Raw genomic sequence first — 20200 nt, 5'->3', positions numbered from 1 at the left:
GAATGGATTGGGAAAACGCTTTAGAAAAAAATCCGATCCAAAAAATCGAAAAAACAGTAAAAACCATAGTGAAATTGCGGCATCTGAACATAAAACTAGCGAGAACGCGAATTTTTGTTCAAACACCGTTTTGCTCACTCTACTTTAAAATTAGAGCCAAAAAATTTTACGCGTTAAAACCACTCGCTTTTTTGCTCCATTTCCTGTTTCGGCGTGACCAAACTCAATACTCCAATTTGACTTCAAAAATCATGAAAATGTGTGAACAGATCTAAAAAACATAGCCGGAAGAATTCCGGAAACGACTTGAAGGAGAAAATTGCTCATAATTATGACTAAATAACTAGTACAACTATTGTGAAGCCAAAACCTCCACAAATGCCATAAAAATAAGGAAAAATAGAAACGGCATTCAAAAACAAAATGAACAAAAACTAGAAAACTTTAAATTAGTTTTTTTAAACAGTACAAGGAAACATAAAGTCGAATAAAGTTCCGTTGCATGTAGTGCAGTGAAAAGCTCGCAAAACAATGGTCAAGTCATGATAGGCTAAAAAACTTGTCTAAGATTAAAAAAAGAAAAACTGCAAAAAAATAAGAAAAATGGTTTAAATTTTGTCAATTTTTCCGTCATTTATGCTAAGAAAAAATGTTTTACACCAACAAAACTTTAATCAATTGGTATCTGAAAATTCCTTAAGCAACAAGCTTCTATTCAAATCCCACTTAAAGCAGTAAAACAAAAAACCGGCAAAAATCATTAAATTTCGTATAAAAATCAGCAAAACTGATCAAAAACCTCCAAATTAGCATTAAACTCAAAACATACCCGGCAGATTGCCGGAAAATAGCCGCCATTGATTCCAATAAGCATGATTGGGATTGAAACAATAGATATTGAAAAAAAGATTTTTGTACAAAAACATTTTTTAAGTCCGATTTATTTTGATGGTATTTCGTAGTTGAACATAACGTACTTCTGTTTCTTAGAGAGAGGCTGCATGGGCTACTATCAATACCAAAAAACATTAGAGATGGTAACTAAGACTTATAGGAACGACGTTCAAATAGCGGGCATCTAAAATTGGGCTTTATGGGTTTATCCCGTTTCTACTTCTGACTTCAATTCTTTATACTGACTCTGTTCATTTTGAATTGCTTTGCTGAGCAACTGATGTTCAAAATCACTTTTAGCAGAATGAGAGAAGAGAGAAACTAGCCCAGAGAAGTCAAAAAGATATCACGCAAAATGTTGAAAAAGCGGCAAAATGAGGTAAAGCGAAACATTTTTTTATTCGACGAAGTAAAAAAAATAGGAGAGCTATAATAGCCGGCTGAGAAGATGAGGGCGGCTATTAATAAACTACTTGAAACCTTCAATTCCTATCAAAACAAGCCTAAAACTAATACAATATCACAATCAAACCTCATAACAATCAAAAGTTGCAAAAAACTGCTTTTAAAAGCCGCGCGTGAATAAAAAAATTTCGCTCGCTTAGAGAAAATTTTTTCACACATCAATTTCTCGCTCTCTCAAAAACAGCGGTATGAACAAAAACCACGCTCTTTTTATTCTGCTCCTCACTTTTGTTCAGCACCGAAATCACTCCAAATTTTTTTCACGCGTTTCATTTCCCGCTTCAAAAATCAATCCAATAAAATTGATTTTAAAAAAGGACTTCTCCAAAACTCCTCTTCGAGTCGTAAAAAGACAGCGCCGCAATACAATTCAAATTCTTTGAATTGTAAAAATAGGAGCTCTATAATAGCCGAATGAGAATCTGAGGCGGCTATTAAACAAAAACAAAACCAGACCACCGCAATATAGCTACGCTCAGCTTGCACTGCAGCTATAAAAACTCTGTTTACAGTTATAATGCAGTTAGAAAATTTTCTGCAAAGTTAAGAGCAATTGAACACGGGGAATACTGAAAACTCCAGGCAATGTGTTATGTCAACAATTCTTCCTCCAGCTTTTACTGAATTACATAGGTTTTCGAGTAATCTACGTTCCAATATCAATTAAAGTTTGTCATCAATTACCTTAGCCAAATTGGTGGATTTACCGACGCCATTAACCCCACAGAAAGTGACCACGTAAGGCCTGGCGTTAGGTCCTCGTGCTCTAGCCTGTGCATCTCTCAGCATGTCTATCCTCTGTTTGGGAGACAGGATAGTAGTCAGAGACTCCTCCATAGCACTTCGCACACTGCTTGCAATTGCTAAAGCACAACAATTATGACAGAACAAACATATAACAAAATCTACAGAATGGCGATTTTTCAACTCGTTCGAAAAATGAGGACATAACTAATTGACGCTTAACTATTCGTTTCACAATAAAATCATGCACATCAATTAACCCCATGTAAACTACTGCAACACGCGACTATAAAATGGCCAATTTCGCAGCCAAAAAGTTTCAAAGTTATGCGATACAAGGCCACTTATATCACTTACTGCTGAATGATCCTACAGTTTTGCCTTGCAGCTTCAAACTCACTGAGTTGCAAAGCTCGTCAGCCACCTCAGAGGCCACGTTCTTTCCTGAAAATAAACTGACCCATCATATAATACATTTAAATTACTAAATCTTTTTTTTATCTTTTTCAAAAAATTTTATTGTTTATTTTGTTTCGATCACCGAGCTGTATTTCTAACAGCTTTATATCTGAGTCCTTTATTTACCTAAAAAGGGTTTAAAGTAGCCTTAATAGACATTAATAATAGTGTTAAGAAGTCGAGAGTGCGGTGCAATTCAACTTAAAACTGGGTGCCATTTAGTGTAAGAACTGACGTCAGACAAAAAAAAACTTTTTTGACGTCACACAAAGCTTTTTTTCATTTTTTGACGTTGACGTCGTAAAAACTGAAATCTTGATGTACATCGCACTAATTAAAGTTCATAAATTCAACTATTTATATTTACACCAAGAACAGTGAAGGAAAAATCGATCGAATTAGTAAAAAATTATGAAGATGGGATTAGTGAACTTTTTAATTTCGAATTCTAAGCTGGTCGAGCTTTTTACTCAATCAAAATTTTTTAAACCAAATAATTTCAGAAGTCTTAATGATGAGAATAAGTTAGAAGTTGACAAAAAGAACAAAAACTGAAAAGCTTGAAAAATTTTGAGAATGTATAATATCGTAAACTTTACGACTTTTCGCTATAAACTGACTACCTCGGGTAACATCATTCATTCAATACTTAATTACAAGCTTATGAGACCGGTCAGCATTTTACGGCTACATATAGAAAAAAAGACAAAAACGGCAAATTCTAAAATAAAATTGAGCGGAAGTGTCCATCAAAAAGTCATTAACAAAATAATAATTTCTTTAAAAACTTTTATATTTTCAATTAATTTTTTAACAGCAATGCGATTCTTCTTTACGCAATGCGAACAGCAATGCGAACCAGCAGCTATTAAATGACAGAATTTAATTAAAAAACTTGAAAAAAAATAGTGAAAATAAGTATATCTTTACGTGTTTTTGTTTGGATTACCAAAACATATAGTTCTTAAACAGGTCATAAAAAGTACTTATGTCTTGCAAACGTGTTACTTATGTCTTGGAAAACCGTTCTCAACTTTAACCAGCATCAATTTTAGAGTGGTCCACAAAAATTCAAGAAAAGGATTTAGACGGAAGCCAATAAACAGGCTAAATTACGCCTCGAAGGTACAACAAGGCTGTTTGTCAATCATAAGTCATCAATAAGACATAACAACAAGTCACAGACTATGAACACAACAAAGAAAACAGGTAAAATCCAAAAATTAAGTAGAAAAGTTCACAAGAGTCGGGGCCATTTAAACCATAAGATTTTCTCAGAAAACCCTATCTACGATCCATTGAACATCCCTAATCCAAGGTGAACTATCAATATTGGGATAGTGTGATTAGATTTCAAAGGGATCCTAAATTACGAAAAATATCCAAATATTTAAAAAAAAAATATGAAAACTCATGCATCGAAGTCATAAAACCAATAGTTAGAAGATGAACTAGATAAATTTTGGTTGGAGTGGAAAGGAAAAGGGTCAAGTCATTACTGAGACTGACTTACAGTTCACGAAATTAAGTTAACGATTGGTTGATGTTCAAAAAAAATTTTCGAGAAGATACTTGTAAAGTCTTGACAGACATTAAATTCAATAGCTTTCAACGGATGTCAATATGCCCCGTTGTAGGACAATGATGTTTGTCAAGCATAGGTAATCAATAAGACATCACAATAGGTCTTATATCTATGAAAACAACAACAAATCTAGGCAAAAACTAAAAATTCAGTAGAAAAGTGCGCGAAAAGTGTCGAAGCCATTTAAACCAGGCGTTTTTCTTTGAAAACTATCTATGATCCATTGAACATCATATCTCAGCGAATGGGAGCTATCAATATTAAGATTAATGTCGTAAGATTTCAAAAGGAACCAATAATAGAAGAGTATCCAAAAATTTTATGAAATTTATTTTGAAATCTTGTGGCATTGAAGTCAAATGATCAATAGTTAGAAGATAAAACAGGTAACCAGATTATTTTTGGCTGCAGTAGGAAGGAAAGGGGTCCCATAGTTACTTAGATTGACTTACGGTTCACGAAATTAAGTTTATTTTGGTTAATGGTAAAAAAAAAGTCGATAATTTATTTTCAAAGACTTAACAGCCATTAGCTATCCATTTATTGCACTAGATAGGTTCACTTAATGCTCATTACAAAACCAATTTGACACTTTTAATCAAAGAGTCTATGACATTGGACTCCAAAACCTTTGTAAAACCTAAACAGAAAATCAAAATTTCAATTAAAGTTAAGAAAATTCAAGAGTCGAAGCCAAAAAAACATGAGCGATTCCTTGAAAACGAAATTCTTGTTCATTGAGCTTCATTTGACTGTAAATGAGGTTGGTCATTACGGAACCTCGATATGAAAGTGACTTAAAAAAAAACAAAATATGAATCGTTTTCTAAAAAAGGAGCTCTCAATTAGAATTCGAATTTTTTTATAGTAAACTTCCCTATAAGACCAGATCTAGTTTTTTATCTCCTTTCGTCTATTAGAAACACAAAATTGATTCATTTTGTGGCGTGAAATGTTATTATGGATTACTAATTTTACAGATAAAACCCTAATTTGAACGAAAATTCCCCTAAAGTGAACAAAATCATGCCAAATATCATGTGATCACACAAAACTTTAAACCTCGATAACTCCTCGAAAAAAAAAATTCAAAAAATCTTTTTAATTTCGAATTCTAAGCTGGTCGAGCTTTTTACTCAATCAAAATTTTTTAAACCAAATAATTTCAGAAGTCTTAAAGAACATTCGATTATAAGGAAATAATTCTTGATAAATTTAGTAAAAAGCCATTAGGAAACCAATGGGACCTGTCTTTGGTTAGAGTAAGCCATGGGAAAGGACTAAAGATACAGAAAAACACAAACAATTACAAACAATTTGCAAAAACACAAATTATCGAAGCCATTAAAATCCTTAGCTGTTATCTGAATAATATTTATTTTTATTTCAGTTTTTATTTATACTAATTCAGCTGAAATTATACTCAAAAATCAAATAAGTTCAATTGGGCCACGTTTGAAAATCATTGGGATCTGTTATTACCCGAATGTGGTAAAAGAAGAGAAAAAGATCAAATATACCACTCACAACACTTTTATGGAAACGCATATTGTCCATTCAATAAAACATCAATTACCACATAACATAGTATATATGTTCATTTTTGAAATATAAGGAATCGGATGGGACCTCTCAATGATGAGAATAAGATAGAAGTTGACGAAAAGAACAACAAAAACTGAAAAGTTTGAAAAATTTTGAGAATGTATAATATCGTAAACTTTACGACTTTTCGTTATAAACTGACTACCTCCGGTAACATCATTCATTCAATACTTAATTACTTAATAAAAATTTCATTAAAAACTTTTATATTTTCAATTAATTTTTTAACAGCAATGCGATTTTTCTTTACGCAATGCGAACAGCAATGCGAACCAGCAGCTATTAAATGACAAAATTTAATTAAAAAACTTGAAAAAAAATAGTGAAAATTAGTATATCTTTACGTGTTTTTGTTTGGATTAGCAAAACATATAGTTCTTAAACAGGTCATAAAAAGTACTTATGTCTTACAAACGTGTTACTTATGTCTTGGAAAACCGTTATCAACTTTAACCAGCATCAATTTTAGAGTGGTCCTCAAAAACTCAAGAAATGGATTTAAACGGAAGCCAATAAACAGGCTAAATTACGCCACGAAGGGACAACAACAATGTTTGTCATTCATAAGTCATCAATAAGACATTAAAACAAGTAACAGACTATGAACACAACAAAAAAACAGAAAAAATCAAAAAGTTAAGTAGAAAAGTTCACAAGAGTCGGGGCCATTTAAACCATAAGATTTTCTCTGAAAACCCTATCTACGATCCATTGAACATCTTCTCTAATCCAATGAGAACTATCAATATTGGGATAGTTTGATAAGATTTCAAAGGGAACCAAAACTACAAAAAATATCCAAAAAATTCAAAAAAAAATTATGAAAACTCGTGCATCGAAGTCATAAAACCAATAGTTAGAAGATAAACTAGATAAATTTTGGTTGGAGTAGAAAGGAAAAGGGTCAAGTCATTACAGACTGACTTACAGTTCACGAAACTAAGTTATCGTTTGGTTGATGTTCAAAAAAAATTTTCGAGAAGATACTTGTAAAGTCTTGACAGACATCAAATTCAATAGCTTTCAACGGATGTCAATATGCCCAGTTGTAGGACAAGGATGTCTGTCAAGCATAGGTAATCAATAAGACATCATAATAGGTCTTATAACTATTAAAACAGCAAAAAATATAGGTAAAAATGAAAAATTCAGTACAATAGTGCGGGAAAAGTGTCGAAGCCATTTAAAACAGACGTTTTTCTTTGAAAACTTTATCTATGATCCATTGAACGTCATCTCTAAGCAAATTTTTTTTATAGTAAACTTCCCTATAAGACCAGATCTAGTCTTTTTATCTCCTTTCGTCTATTAGGAACACAAAATTGATTCATTTTGTGGCATGAAATGTTATTATGGATTACTATTTTTATAGATAAAGTCGTAATTTGAACGAAAATTCCCCTAAAAGTGAACAAAATCATGCCAAACATCATGTGATCACACAAAACTTTAAACCTCGATAACTCCTCGAAAAAAAAACGAAATTCAAAAAAATCTTTTCAATTTCGAATTCTAAGCTGGTCGAGCTGTTTAATGATACCACTAACATTTCTCTACGATGAATATATCGATCGGCCAAAATTGTCTGAACAAAAAAACCCATTTGAGTACATAGTTCCTCCCCCCCACCCCCCACGAGTGGGGTCGGAACAATGATTACGAGCAATATTTTTCGAGCGATGAAAGTCAAAAACGCTATTGAACAAGCTGGCGCCAAAGGGCGCCAGCTTGTAGTTCAAGTGCAGAAGTTAAATTGTCGTAAGAATAATCGACAGAAACGGTGACTTCGAAAGAGTCATGATGAGCCAAACAATGACTCGCCAACTTGTACGAGGCAATTACTCGCGTATAATTATTAGAACAGTGTATCGATTCGAACACATTTCAATATGAAGAATTAAACATATCATTTTGAGAACCATTCGAGTAATAAATTTTTGATGATCGTTACCAATGAGATGTTCACGCATTTTCTCCAGTGGTCCTTCCAGTGTCTCCGGGGTTAGGGTCTTGCTCCCAACCAGACCCTTGAAAACGCCGAATAGGCCGCCTCCTAATATTTTCATCGATTGTCCAGTCGAGTTAGATCTACAATTAAACATTTAAAATAGGGTTAAATGTGCATCACTTGCGCAAATAGCTCATAATTAGAAGTAATAGGAAGTAATACATTAGATGTCGCGATAACTAATTCAATAGTAAATTAAGCCAAGCAAACAACATAGCTGGCAGATTGCCAGAAAATAGCCGCAATAGATTCGTAGATCGGCAGTCTAATAAAAAAGACAGACCGAAAAAATTCGTCTTTTCATTGAAGGCTGATCTGTTATATTTTGATTAAAAATATGTATAAGTTATTGCTGCCTCTATTAGCTGATCTCAAATAACCTTCATTTAGAGTGACAAACACGCATTTGACCTTATCTCTTTGAATTAAAGTAAATAAAAGTCAATTTCAAATTGAGGAAGTCATTTTTGAGAATGAGGTAAGTCAAGTATGACCAAAATTTAATCACGCGCATGAACAGGAAAACTCGCTCCACTAAGAGCGAAAAATGACGTCACACATGCATTTCAGCTGAAATTGCATGAACGAATGAACAAAAAGTGGCTGTGACGTCATATGGTCGTAACAAAAATCATGACGACGAAATAAAAAATATAGCCGGAAGAATTCCGGAAGCGACACGAAGCGTCAAAACTTCACTAACAAAACCGTAATTGCAGCGGAAGCCACTACCTTTTGTATTAAACCATTAACTACTTCTTCAGGTCTGCTCCAAAAATTGGTGAAACTTAAACCACTGTCAACAAGAGAAACAAAATGCAGCAAAATTTTATATTATTGAAAACGTTTACTAACGTTAAAAAATCCAAATTAACTAATGTGGCCAAAAACCTGATAGTCTGAAAAGGCTGACAAGGTTATCAACAGCCCTCAAAGAATTCATGATTGTAATCTGAAAAAGATCGCGAAAGCAAAGGGCAGATAAAAATCTTAGAAACTAAGTTAAATCTTTTCAAAAAATAGAGCTCAAATTTAAGAGTCAGAAAACACCTATAATTAAATTTCTAATCACTGCGATAAAGAAAAAAAACAACACACACCTGTTACTTGTTGTACATATGACAGACAACATGATTTCATACTAAATCAAAAATAAAATTGATGATAGAAAAGACATTAGCAGCAGAAGAATATTCAAAGGCAAAAAATCGTTTGAGCAATACCAAGGCCGGAAGAAAAATGCAATAAATTGTAAAGAGCAAATTCTAGAAAAGGTTTTCTAGCAATCCCTCAGTACTGCCATATGTTGAATGAAATCTATTGCAAACCAAAGAAATGACGAAAATCTAAGAAAAAGCTGAAATCATTCATTTTTTACAACTGAAAAAATCAATATACCGAAAATAAATGTAGATTCCAGGACAAAGCTAGCATGATACTAACTTGAATGTGAAGAAAATGGACACAATGTAAGAGACAGTAACAAAAAGACTTCCTTGATTTTTGAAAGTTAAAAATCAAATTAAAAAGTCAAGAAAAAGGAACACATTTCATTGTTTGAAAAGACAACGAGTCATCCGAGAAAAAAACCATCCCCCTGAACAGAATAAAAGAAATAAAAAGCAGAATTCAAACATACCAAAAATTGGAACACTTTGCAAAAAAAAAGGTCAAAAAACTTTTAAGACTGCATTTATGAAAATAATCCTAACTCATTTTCAAGAAATTAACGCCAAAAAATGAATGAATTTTTATTGAAAAGAAATTAAAGTCCTTTATAAATAAAAATAATATTTCTAGTAATTAAGAACAACATAAACAAAAAACTGACAAAAATTGGAAAAAATATACTACCAAAATTGGATACGCATATGTACAATTTTATAAAACAAAATTACATCGAGGTAGAAAGAGGCGTCGAGTAAATGAATTACAAAAAGGAGTTGCCATATTAACTGATTTTTGACCAAAAGACGGCTGATATATCCAAAAATGAAGATAGAAAAAGGCCAAAAAAATAACTAAAATAAAGATGTGCCAATTTTGAAATTGAAACGCATTTTCAGGCTCTGCAAAACACTGTGGTATCAATTTCCGAGGTTTACATTTCAATATAGCATAGAATAAGAATTATTTCAACAAAAAACCAAATTACAAGAAAAAAAACTGTGCCACTTAGACGAAAAAACGGCTAAAAACGGTTATCTATGTGTGCCGTTCAGTCAAAACTACTTTTCAAAGTCAAAAAGTCATTCACTAAACGCAGCGCATGATCAAAAAACTTATCTCGCTTAGCGAAAATCTGTTCACCAAGACAGCTTTTCTCACTTTCGCTTTTAGGTCAAAATGCCGCGTGAACAAATCTACTTCTTGTAAAAAAACCGCGAGAAAACCAATACTCCTCTTCGAGTCGTAAAAAAACCAAGAGAAGGCCAATAATAGCCCCAGCTATCGCTGTGCGGTTATTAATAATAATTGACTTCACGAAAGGTGTCACGGACTCCGAAATGCTGAATGTAACTAATTTTATAACTATTCGCAAAAGACTTCCGTAAAAAATGCCAACATGACAAATATTAGCACCACAAACTTCAATAAGAAGCGGATGCCAAATTTCCTATTACCAGCACAATTTGAGATTCAAGATCAAATCTTTTCAATGAGACAGAGACGACAATGACCTTTTCACGTCACCTCCACCAGGAGCCGCTCCTCCTGTGCCATTGATGATATCGGATCCACTTTCTTCTTCTTCACTGTCTTCAGAATAGTCAATGTCAGCTTCATCCACTCGGGTATCCAGATCTTTCAGTTGCCCTCTCATTGAGCCAACTTCGACCAAGGCAGAGTTCTGAACAAAAACGTACAAACGTCAAACAATTACAGTTATTCATCATCCAGCTTTGTGAAGAGCCTCTAGATTCTATTCTCATTTTGTTCGGCACGATCCAAGCTCAATACGGTGGGGGCTGACTTTTCCAAGCTCGTTTTTATTTCTATTGATCATAGCAGAAACTGATTCTCGGCAAAAATAAATATGAAACGCTTGCTGTTTAAACGCAATGTTTGAATAAGGACACCTCAAAAGGGATCCCTTTGTCGAGTAAAAACTCGAAGTAACGCGAACTTCAAATGTTAACTTTTTGTATATAGGTGTCAATTAATTTGCACAATTTGGTTCCGCTGCGTCATTTCAATTTAGCGCACTCAAGAGGCAAGCTGAAAAAAAACCTCGAAAAAACTCACATCGGCAGAGATCGAACATCAATAACAAAAATCAACGTAAATCATAGTTTGAGGGCAATACAACAAAATCGACAATCATCGGAAAAAATCGACAATCATCGGAAAAATTATTTTGTTAAAAAGCTAAAGATTTTTTTAGACTTGAAAGGTTTAAGAAATGTTGATTGATCTTTGACTTTAACCTCATTTTTTTCTCTATGTCAACTTTTTACCTAATCTCATTATGAAAAACATTCAAACTAAATGCAGCTTTTTCCAAGCAGCTGGAGCCCAGCTGTAGTTTGATGAGATAAGACAAAATACGCGGTATTTCAATGAACTGGGACAACAAATCCAAGAACTCCGATAAAAAGATCAGACATGCATCAGAAAAAAAAGATTGAACTTCAAAGACTGATCATTTTAAAAATTGCTGCGAACCTATGAAGCTATAGAGAAGAAAGCCTTTTTTGAACAAATGGAAGAACAAGAAAGTTATCAGCTCAACCACAAACAAATCAACTTGATGTCATCAAACCACAATTAGCCAGGTGTACCCCTCATTTTTCAACAGAGAACAATAAGGCGGCTCGTTAATGTGCGTTCGCACATGATGTTCCGACCCGAGCTCATCTACATTTTTGACTTAATTGTCAACCAAATGAAGAGATAAAAAAAATAGATGTTTGAATTTTAAAAAAAATGCTACAAAACCTAACTACAAATTGAACTACATAAGGCCATTTCTCATTACAGCGCTCACGAGATCTACCAATAAAAAGACTACGAGAGAATACAGCAAACAACAAAATATGCAAAAACAAAATTTTCACGGCAGAAACCAAATATATAATTTTAAAAGCACCTAGTAACAACGTCAAAATGCAATCAGATAAAATCTTAACTCCACAAATTTAGTTTTTGCTAACTATACAGCAGATGTATGTTTTTCATAATGAGATTAGGTAAAAAGTTGACATAGAGAAAAAAATGAGGTTAAAGTCAAAGATCAATCAACATTTCTTAAACCTTTCAAGTCTAAAAAAATCTTTAGCTTTTTAACACAATAATTCTTGATAAACTTACTAAAAAGTCAATATGAAACTAATGGGACCTGTCTTTGCTGAGACTAAACCACAGGAATAAACTAAATACGCAGAAAATCTCAAAAAATGAACAATTTACACTAAGACGCAGAAAATCTCAAAAAATTACGAACAATAACATAAATTATTGAAGCCATTAAAAACATTAGCTATTATCTGAATTTTATTTATTTTTATTTCAGTTTACATTTAAACTCAGAAGTTCGTTCATTTGGGCCACATTTGAAAATCATTGGGATCTGTTATTACCTAAGCTAAAAAAAAAGAGAAAAAAAGAAACACAATTACACCACTCACAATATTTTTTTATGAAAACGCATAATGTCAACCAAACAAAACATCAGTTGCGACATAATATTAGTAGACAAGTTGTTTTTTGAAATTCAAGGAATTGGAGTGGACTTCTCAATGACGAGAATAAGTTGACGCAAAGAACAAAAAAAAAACTGAAAACTTTGAAAGCATTTAATACGCTAAATTATGCCTAGATGATGTGCCGACTAGGAAGTTTGTCATTCAAAATTTATCAATAAGACGTTAAAACAAGTCATTGACTATGAAAACAACAACAAAAACAGGCAAAATCCAAAAGTTCGGTAGAAAATTGAGAGAAAGTGTCGAAGCTATTTAAACCATAAGCTTTTTTCTCTGAAAACTTTTTCAACGATCCATTAAACGTCTTCACTAAGCCAATGGGAGCTATCAATATTAGGATATTGTAATACGATTTCAAAAGGAACCAAAATTACTAAAAAAATCCAAAAACTAAAAATTATGAAAACTCGTGCACCGAAGTCAAAAAAACAATAGTTAGAAGACAAAACCGCTAACTAGATAAATTGTTGTTGATGTAGAAATGCCACGATGTGAATACAAGGATGTTTATCATGCCTAGGTAATCAATAAGACATGACAATATGTCTTATGACTATGAAAAAAAAAACAACAAATACAGGCAAAAACCAAAATTTCTTTAGAAAAATGGGAGAAGTAAGTGTTGAAGCCATTTAAACCATATTTTTCTCTCAGAAAGTTTTATCTATGATCCTTTGGACGTCTTCACTAAAGGAAGATGTAGCCGTCAATATTAGGGTGACGTGACAAGATTTCAAAATGAACCAATAAAACGAAATGTCCAAAAAATTTTAAAAATTTGAAATCTTTGAAATTTGAAAAATTTGATAAAGCTTCCAATAAGATTAACTTATGTTGCAGTGGTATGAAGGAGTTCAGTCCTGTTTTTACTGAGATGAACTTACAGTTCACAAAAATAAGTTTATGATTTTCTAATTTTAAAAAAAAATTCGAAAATTTATTTTCAGTCTTAACAGCCATTAGCTGTCCACTCACAGCACTAGATAGGTTCACTTAATGCTCATTAGCAACTCTATTGCACCTTTAGTCAACAAGTTTATGCCATAGGATTATAAAACTTTAGTAAAACCTCAAAAAATAAATCAAAATTTCATTTGAAATTACGAAATTTGAGATACGAATCCAAAAAAAAACATGAGCGATCCCTTTGAAACAAATTTTTTGTTCATTGGGCTTCATTTGATCATAAAAGAGGTTTGTCATTAACGGAACTCCGATATTAAAAGTGTCTAGTAGTCTCTAGGTGACTTGAAAAAACAAAAAAATTGTAAAATTTTCTAAAAAAAGAGCTCCCAAACCTAATTCGAATTTTTTATATATATTAAACTTCCCTCTAAGACTAGAACTGGTCTTTATTCTCTCCTTTCGTCTATTAAAAACCTAAAATTGATTTACTTTTTGGCGTGAAATCTAGTTTTGGATTAAATTTTTCGTAGAAAAAACGTTAATTCGAACGAAATTACGGTAAAAGTGAACAAAAGTGAACCAAATATCCAGTGTTCACATGAAACTTTAAACCTCGATAACTCCTCGAAAAAAACGAAATTCAAAAAAATCTTTTTAATTTCGAATTCTACGCTGGACGAGCTTTTTAATGATACCATGCACATTCTACGATGAATATATCGGTCGGCCAAAATTCACGGAACAAAAAAACCCATTTGAGTATATAGTTCCTCCCCCCACAAGTGGGGTCGGAACAATAAAGGCTCAAAACAGATTGACTCTACAAAAACTTTACTATGCAAGGCAGGCACACACACAACAAAACTCTACAAAACAGGCAGAACCTAACCAATAATCTTCGGAAAACACGCCATCAGATGTAAATTAGAAGCAAGTCTTGTATTAATCCGTTGTTAGGCGCAGAATATCTCCTCCGCATATACAAAGATCAGTGTAGCTACATTTCAAAAAATATTGCAAGTAAAGGTAATAATGACAGTCACGGAAAAATTATCAGTTTTTTCAATAATTTTTTGAAGCTGAAGGTTATTTTGAAAACGAGAAATGATATACCCAATTTATTTTACGAACCCTAAAAATTTTGATCATACTAAACCATTGCCTAAGATCATGAGATATTAACAGGTTTAAATCAGAAATTATTCTTAGCAATTATCCTTGAGACACTAAGTAAATCAGTTAGCAAAGACAGTTGTTCAGCCATTTTTATTAATTCTCTGTTGCAGAATTATTTGGCAATTAGATACTTTTATTGCAAAACTAAAACCTATCGTTCCACTGTGCCTTCAAATGTATGGTCCTCTACAACAGTTCTAGAAATTGCAATCTTCGTGGATATGAAAGTTGAAACTCTTCAGTTTGCAGCAATTATTCTAAATGCACCGTAGTTAGAAGCTACTGGACAAAAAGACTATTTTGAACTTTTTACTAAAGATGTAGTATTCTGATAATCAAACTGATTAATCGATAGTAATTTGTAACTTGCAAAAACCAACATCTGAATTTATTATTTCACAGTTTCAATCTGGTTAACGGGGTACAAACCAACAAAAATTTCTCTTAGGCTTTGAAATCAGTCCTCAGCAGTTTGGGTAAAAGATTTATTTAGAGAAAAACAACTAACCACCATGGCAATCAATATCATTATTTTATCCCGTGTCAGATCTGTCCGACAAACACAGGATAAAAAACCGATATAAAAAGACAAAAGACACAAACAATTACTCCAACCTTTCACTTCGCTTAAATTTTGAGGCAGTCAAGAACGGTCAATTAAGTGACTTCTCATTCCGAAGGCCGGAAAAAAGCAATCGCTTCCAGTGCATACCAAAATTTGTTCTTACTAACAAAATTGTTTGCTGAAATAAAACTATCGGACACCAAGTATATGGGCGATAGTTGGCTTATTGCCAGAGCTTATTCTATCGAAAGTATTATTATAAGAGCCACACATCCCAAATTATTGAGCAAACTTACTCAGTTCTCATGCGAGTTTCTACTTCTGAACCCTTACACATCAAAAATCTGTTACCCATAAGCACGTTGGTTCTGCCAAAATTTAGTTAAAAAAAACAGAAATCTTAGACGTAACCATCTATTTGAGATTCATTCTCGAACAGGACATAACGCTTCATATCCTGAAAGCATACTTACATTCTCTTACATGCTCTGTAGATACATTTAGTTCAGGCCATAGAAACAATTCAGTACTGTTGCATTTGACACTAGATTTAATACACGCTCATGGCGAAACCAGGTTACACTAATAGTAAAAACGCATGCATGCTTTCTTTCGCACACACATTGACAATCACTGAGAGCCGATGGCAAACTGCTGCGTCTACTTCTATGCAATAGCATAACTCATTGCTCAGAGTTATCAAAAGTATAGCAAACATTTTGGGCAAACAAATCTGAAGTCGAATGATATTGTTCAAATGAATAACAGAGACAATAGAGCACTTTCTCTCAAACAAACAAACTTAGATTCCCGTCAAAGATATGTTTGATTGTTAAAGTCAAGCCAAATATCGCCTATACTAGATATTTGCCTTATAGCGTTCTCATATAACAAATCAGTAATTTTTTGAAGCCAACCAGCGGAACTGAACTGTTATTAATTTGTTATTAAGCAGAAGTTATTAATTTCCGAAGAACTAATTAATTTAACTATTTTAAGAAATGACGTCATGCATATAAAAGCAGCCAAGTGAGCAGTGGAAGAGCGACATAAAAGTTTATAAAACCAGCTCCTTTCAGGTTGGCGGTATGAAAAATTGTAAACTGAAAAGAGCGTCAGAGCAATAACATGCGTCAGAGAAAAATCCACACCAATAGAGCAAATTATGTTTCAACTGCACTGCTTCGCTGGTAAAGCTGCACGAATTAAGTTGCAGAATAGAATACAGATTTTCAATGACACTAACATCGATCTAGACTACTGAAATGTGCACGCTCGCATAAACAAAACCCAGTTTACGAAACAAAATAAGCTTTAGCAAGTGAAATTCGAACTAACAGTGGTTCCAGTGTCATCTCCATTTGCATCACCATGGTATCCATTATACAAGTGTCCATCATCACCGTTGGCAGCCGAGCGAGGCTTGCTGTAGTCAAGATCCTTCTCGGCTCCCTTGTTGCCTCCGTAAGGCCACACTCTTGACTCTTTGCCCTTGGGCTTCGTCTTCCTAAATTTCACACAAATTTGATGAAGACCACAGACTGAAGTAGCGTAGATAACTCCGACGGTAGCTCTCTATTTAACACAATCCACAAAAAGCCACAAATCGTCAATAAGCCTAATATTTTTTTAATAAATAGAGGGGCGAAGAAATAGAACGATGATATTGAAGGTCGTTGCACCATCAAAACATTAAAAGCAGCCATTTTTTTTAAAGATCTGAAAACTATTCTAAAAATATAGCTGGCTGATTGCCAGAAAATAGCCGCAATAGCTTCGTAGATCTGCAGTCTCAAAAAAACAGTAAAAAAGACAGACCAAAAAATAGTGTTTTCATTGAAGGCTGAGATGTTATATTTTGATTGAGAATCTGTTTAAGTTATAGCTGCCTCTATCAGCTGCTCTTAAATAACCTTCATTTAAGAGTGACACATCCACTTGACATTATCTCTTTGAATTAAAGTAAACAAAAGTCAATTTCAAAGTGAGGAAGTCATTTTTGAGAGCGAGGTAAGTCACGTGTGACCAAAAATTTAATCACGCGAATGAAAGAAACAAAGCAGGACAAGTCCTGACGTACATCTCAAAGAATTTTCATTGACTAAACAGAAAACTAGACCTAGAACGGACTATGAATGGATTGGAAAAACCATTTAGAAAAAAATCTGATCCAAAAAATCGAAAAAACATTAAAAATCAAAGTGAAATTGCCGCATGTGAACAAAAAACCACTAGCGAGAAAGCGAATTTTTGTTCAAACACGCTTTTACTAACTCTACTTTAAATTTAGAGCGATAAAATTTTACACTGCAAAACCACTCGCTTTTTCGCTCTACTTCCGGTTTCGGCGTGACTAAAATCATTACTCCAATTTGACTTCAAGAATCATGAAAATGTGTGAACAGATCTTTAAAAAAGACAGCGCCTCATAACAATTCAAATTCTTTTAATTGTAAAACCCTCGCTCCACTAAGAGCGAAAAATGATGTTACGTACGCGTTTCAGTAGAAATTGCATGAGCGAACAAAAAGTGGCCGTCATATGGCCGTAACAAAAATCTTGACGACGAAATAAAAAAAACATTGCAGGACAAGTCCTGAAATACAATTCAAAAAATTGAATGAAAAATTTAGAAGTACTCTACCTGACCAGCAGAAAAATTGAACAATGCCAGCCAAAACACAAAGAAAATAAAAAAAAATTGAGAAACAAACCATCAAACTAAACAAAAATATACTCATTACTAAAACTCGAAGCTTTTACCCCTTAGGCAAAAATTCATCTGTTTAAATATACCTATATCAAAATTATGTTCAAGACTATATTTTGTTTTTGAAATTGGTCCAGTAGTATATCTGCATGACCTGAATAATTCATTAGCCCTTGAAGATCGATTAACTCAAGAATGACCAAAAAAACTTAAAAAAAATGATTGCAATTTTTAATGAAATTTGATATTAATTTTGCTGAAAATCGTGATAATAATATCTTCAGAATCATTTCTGTGTCTCTAGAGGCTATCCATTAACCCAATTTCTATCATTTAAAAAAACTCATTGGCTCAAAGATCGATAGGCAATAATTTTTAGAAAAAATCTCAAACTTCAAAAAATAGAATATCGTTCTATTAAAATGTTGAAAACCGTTCAATTACCCCATAGCAGCTATCTAATAACATACTATCAAACCCTGGATAAGGTCAACTGGCTACTGTGGCAAGAAAAACCGAACAAAAGAGATATTTTTTGAAAAACTTTTTGTTTTTAAAATGTTTTGAAAAACAAAATCGCAAATTTTATCAAGAACATTCTAAACTTCGAAAGGTTAAATTGTTGAAAACAAATCCATTGAAACTAACAATCATGCACTAATTTTTTATCAGACCGTGGAATAGGTTTTCTGGCATTTGAGAATGGACAAAAACCAAAAATTGACAAAAACTTTAGGAAACCTTGAAAAAATGCAGAATTTATCAAAAAAAATGCCAAACTTCGAGACACTAAAATGTTGAAAACCAATCTATTATTACTAGAAATTATGCACTGCTCTATTATCAAGCCACAAAGGACATTTCCTGGCCCCTGAAGCTGGAAAAACTCAAAAAATTACAAACATTTAAAAAACTTGAAAAAATTGCAAAAAATAGTATTATTTTGCGTGTTTAAATTTGTAGTACCAAAACATATAGCTCATAAAATGGTCATAACCAGTAATTTTGTCGCGCAATAAGGCTTCAGCATTTTTCAAAAACTTCAACCTAAGACTAATCACACAGAAAAAAATCACAAAAAAAACATTAAAAATTGCAGCATTTTGAGCCCAAAAACTCCTAGAAATGACCTTTTAACCTTAAACTAAGACCATCCCCGCAGCTGCACCACTCTAAGCACTTGAAGGACTACTGAAGCCCCCTTCGGGCCTCTAATGAAACTTAATACCCGCTGGGCTTTACGTCGCTGGGAGAACACATCTTAAAAAATGCCCGCTGGGTGAACATATTTTAAAAAAAACAGCGCCCCAATTCAATTCAAACTCTTTGAATTGTCAAAAACCAAAAATATGCCAATTATAGCCCCAGCTATCGCTGTGCGGCTATTAATAGACATAAATTTCTCCACGATTGAAAACAAATATTAAAAAAGGCAAAGGCAACACTCATTGGGGTGCTAGCGCACATAACGAGGTTAACAGCCCAACCTCATACCTGCCATAGAGGCAACTGTTACTTTTATAAGGTCATCAATAAACTAACTTTTTAGTATTGCAATAAAAACTTTTGCTGTCACTCCAATTTTATTGTTTCTGCTGAGGTAGTAGGAATAACTTTCTTCGGGGGGCTATTGGTTTTTTCAAAGACTCAAACTTGTTTTTTTATCATCAACTCATTCGCACACCCCTTATCGCAAACAGATTTTTAAAAGCAAAAATGCTGAAACAGAGTTGCAAATTACTTGCGTAAACATTAAACATTTCCAAATGCGAATAAAAAGAACTATAACAAAAAAATCATGATACAGCAAAAAAACTGCGTTAAGTTCATACAAAACATCCTATATTATAAGAAAGTGATTTCGGGCAACGTCATCAGAACAAGATTAATTGGTTGTTGTGAAAATTTGAAGGTAAACTTACAGTGAAGATTTTGATTCCCTTAGTCTGATAAACATATATATATATATAATTGAGCTATTCAAAATCTCAAAAACGCAAGTTATTACAAAATGAGTAACAAAAAGTTTGCAGTTTTCTTCGAAAGACGACTGCTTCGGCTATCACCTTCAACCCAAAAGGGAGACAATTCCATCCAAAAGGCATAGCATAAATGAACGATCTACCCAAGGCAGCTTTTAGAGTTCGTACTATTAGATTATAGTCAAAATGACAGTTTAAATTATAGTCAAAACGATAGTAACTTTATCGTTTCCATAAAATAACGAATTCAGTTGTGATGGTAATCTTAAACGTTGCTGAACTAAACGATGGCCCAATAGATTAATTTTGAAGAACAAATACGCTTTTGGAACGGTAACCAGTGTAGCTGTCTAGTATAACTCGCAATCGGTGTACTCGATGAAGGTTTACAAAAT

General features: G+C 33.2%; 1 protein-coding gene across 1 annotated transcript in view; it reads right to left on the bottom strand.

Moving 5' to 3' along the window:
- LOC142337785 (signal recognition particle receptor subunit alpha-like) overlaps positions 1-20200 on the bottom strand; it is a 237563-nt gene that overhangs the window by 10036 nt on the left and 207327 nt on the right. The window contains exons 6-10 of the mRNA XM_075387305.1: positions 16452-16620; positions 10442-10611; positions 7704-7840; positions 2461-2547; positions 2044-2222 (exon numbers count right to left, since the gene is read on the bottom strand). Of these exons, the coding sequence (XP_075243420.1) occupies positions 2044-2222; positions 2461-2547; positions 7704-7840; positions 10442-10611; positions 16452-16620 (742 nt within the window). The remainder of the gene's footprint in view (positions 1-2043; positions 2223-2460; positions 2548-7703; positions 7841-10441; positions 10612-16451; positions 16621-20200) is intronic.

Source organism: Convolutriloba macropyga, chromosome 1 (assembly GCF_964194025.1).
Source record: "Convolutriloba macropyga chromosome 1, txConMacr16.3, whole genome shotgun sequence".
Classification (NCBI taxonomy): domain Eukaryota; kingdom Metazoa; phylum Xenacoelomorpha; order Acoela; family Convolutidae; genus Convolutriloba; species Convolutriloba macropyga.
This window is presented reverse-complemented; position numbering and strand designations above follow the sequence as displayed.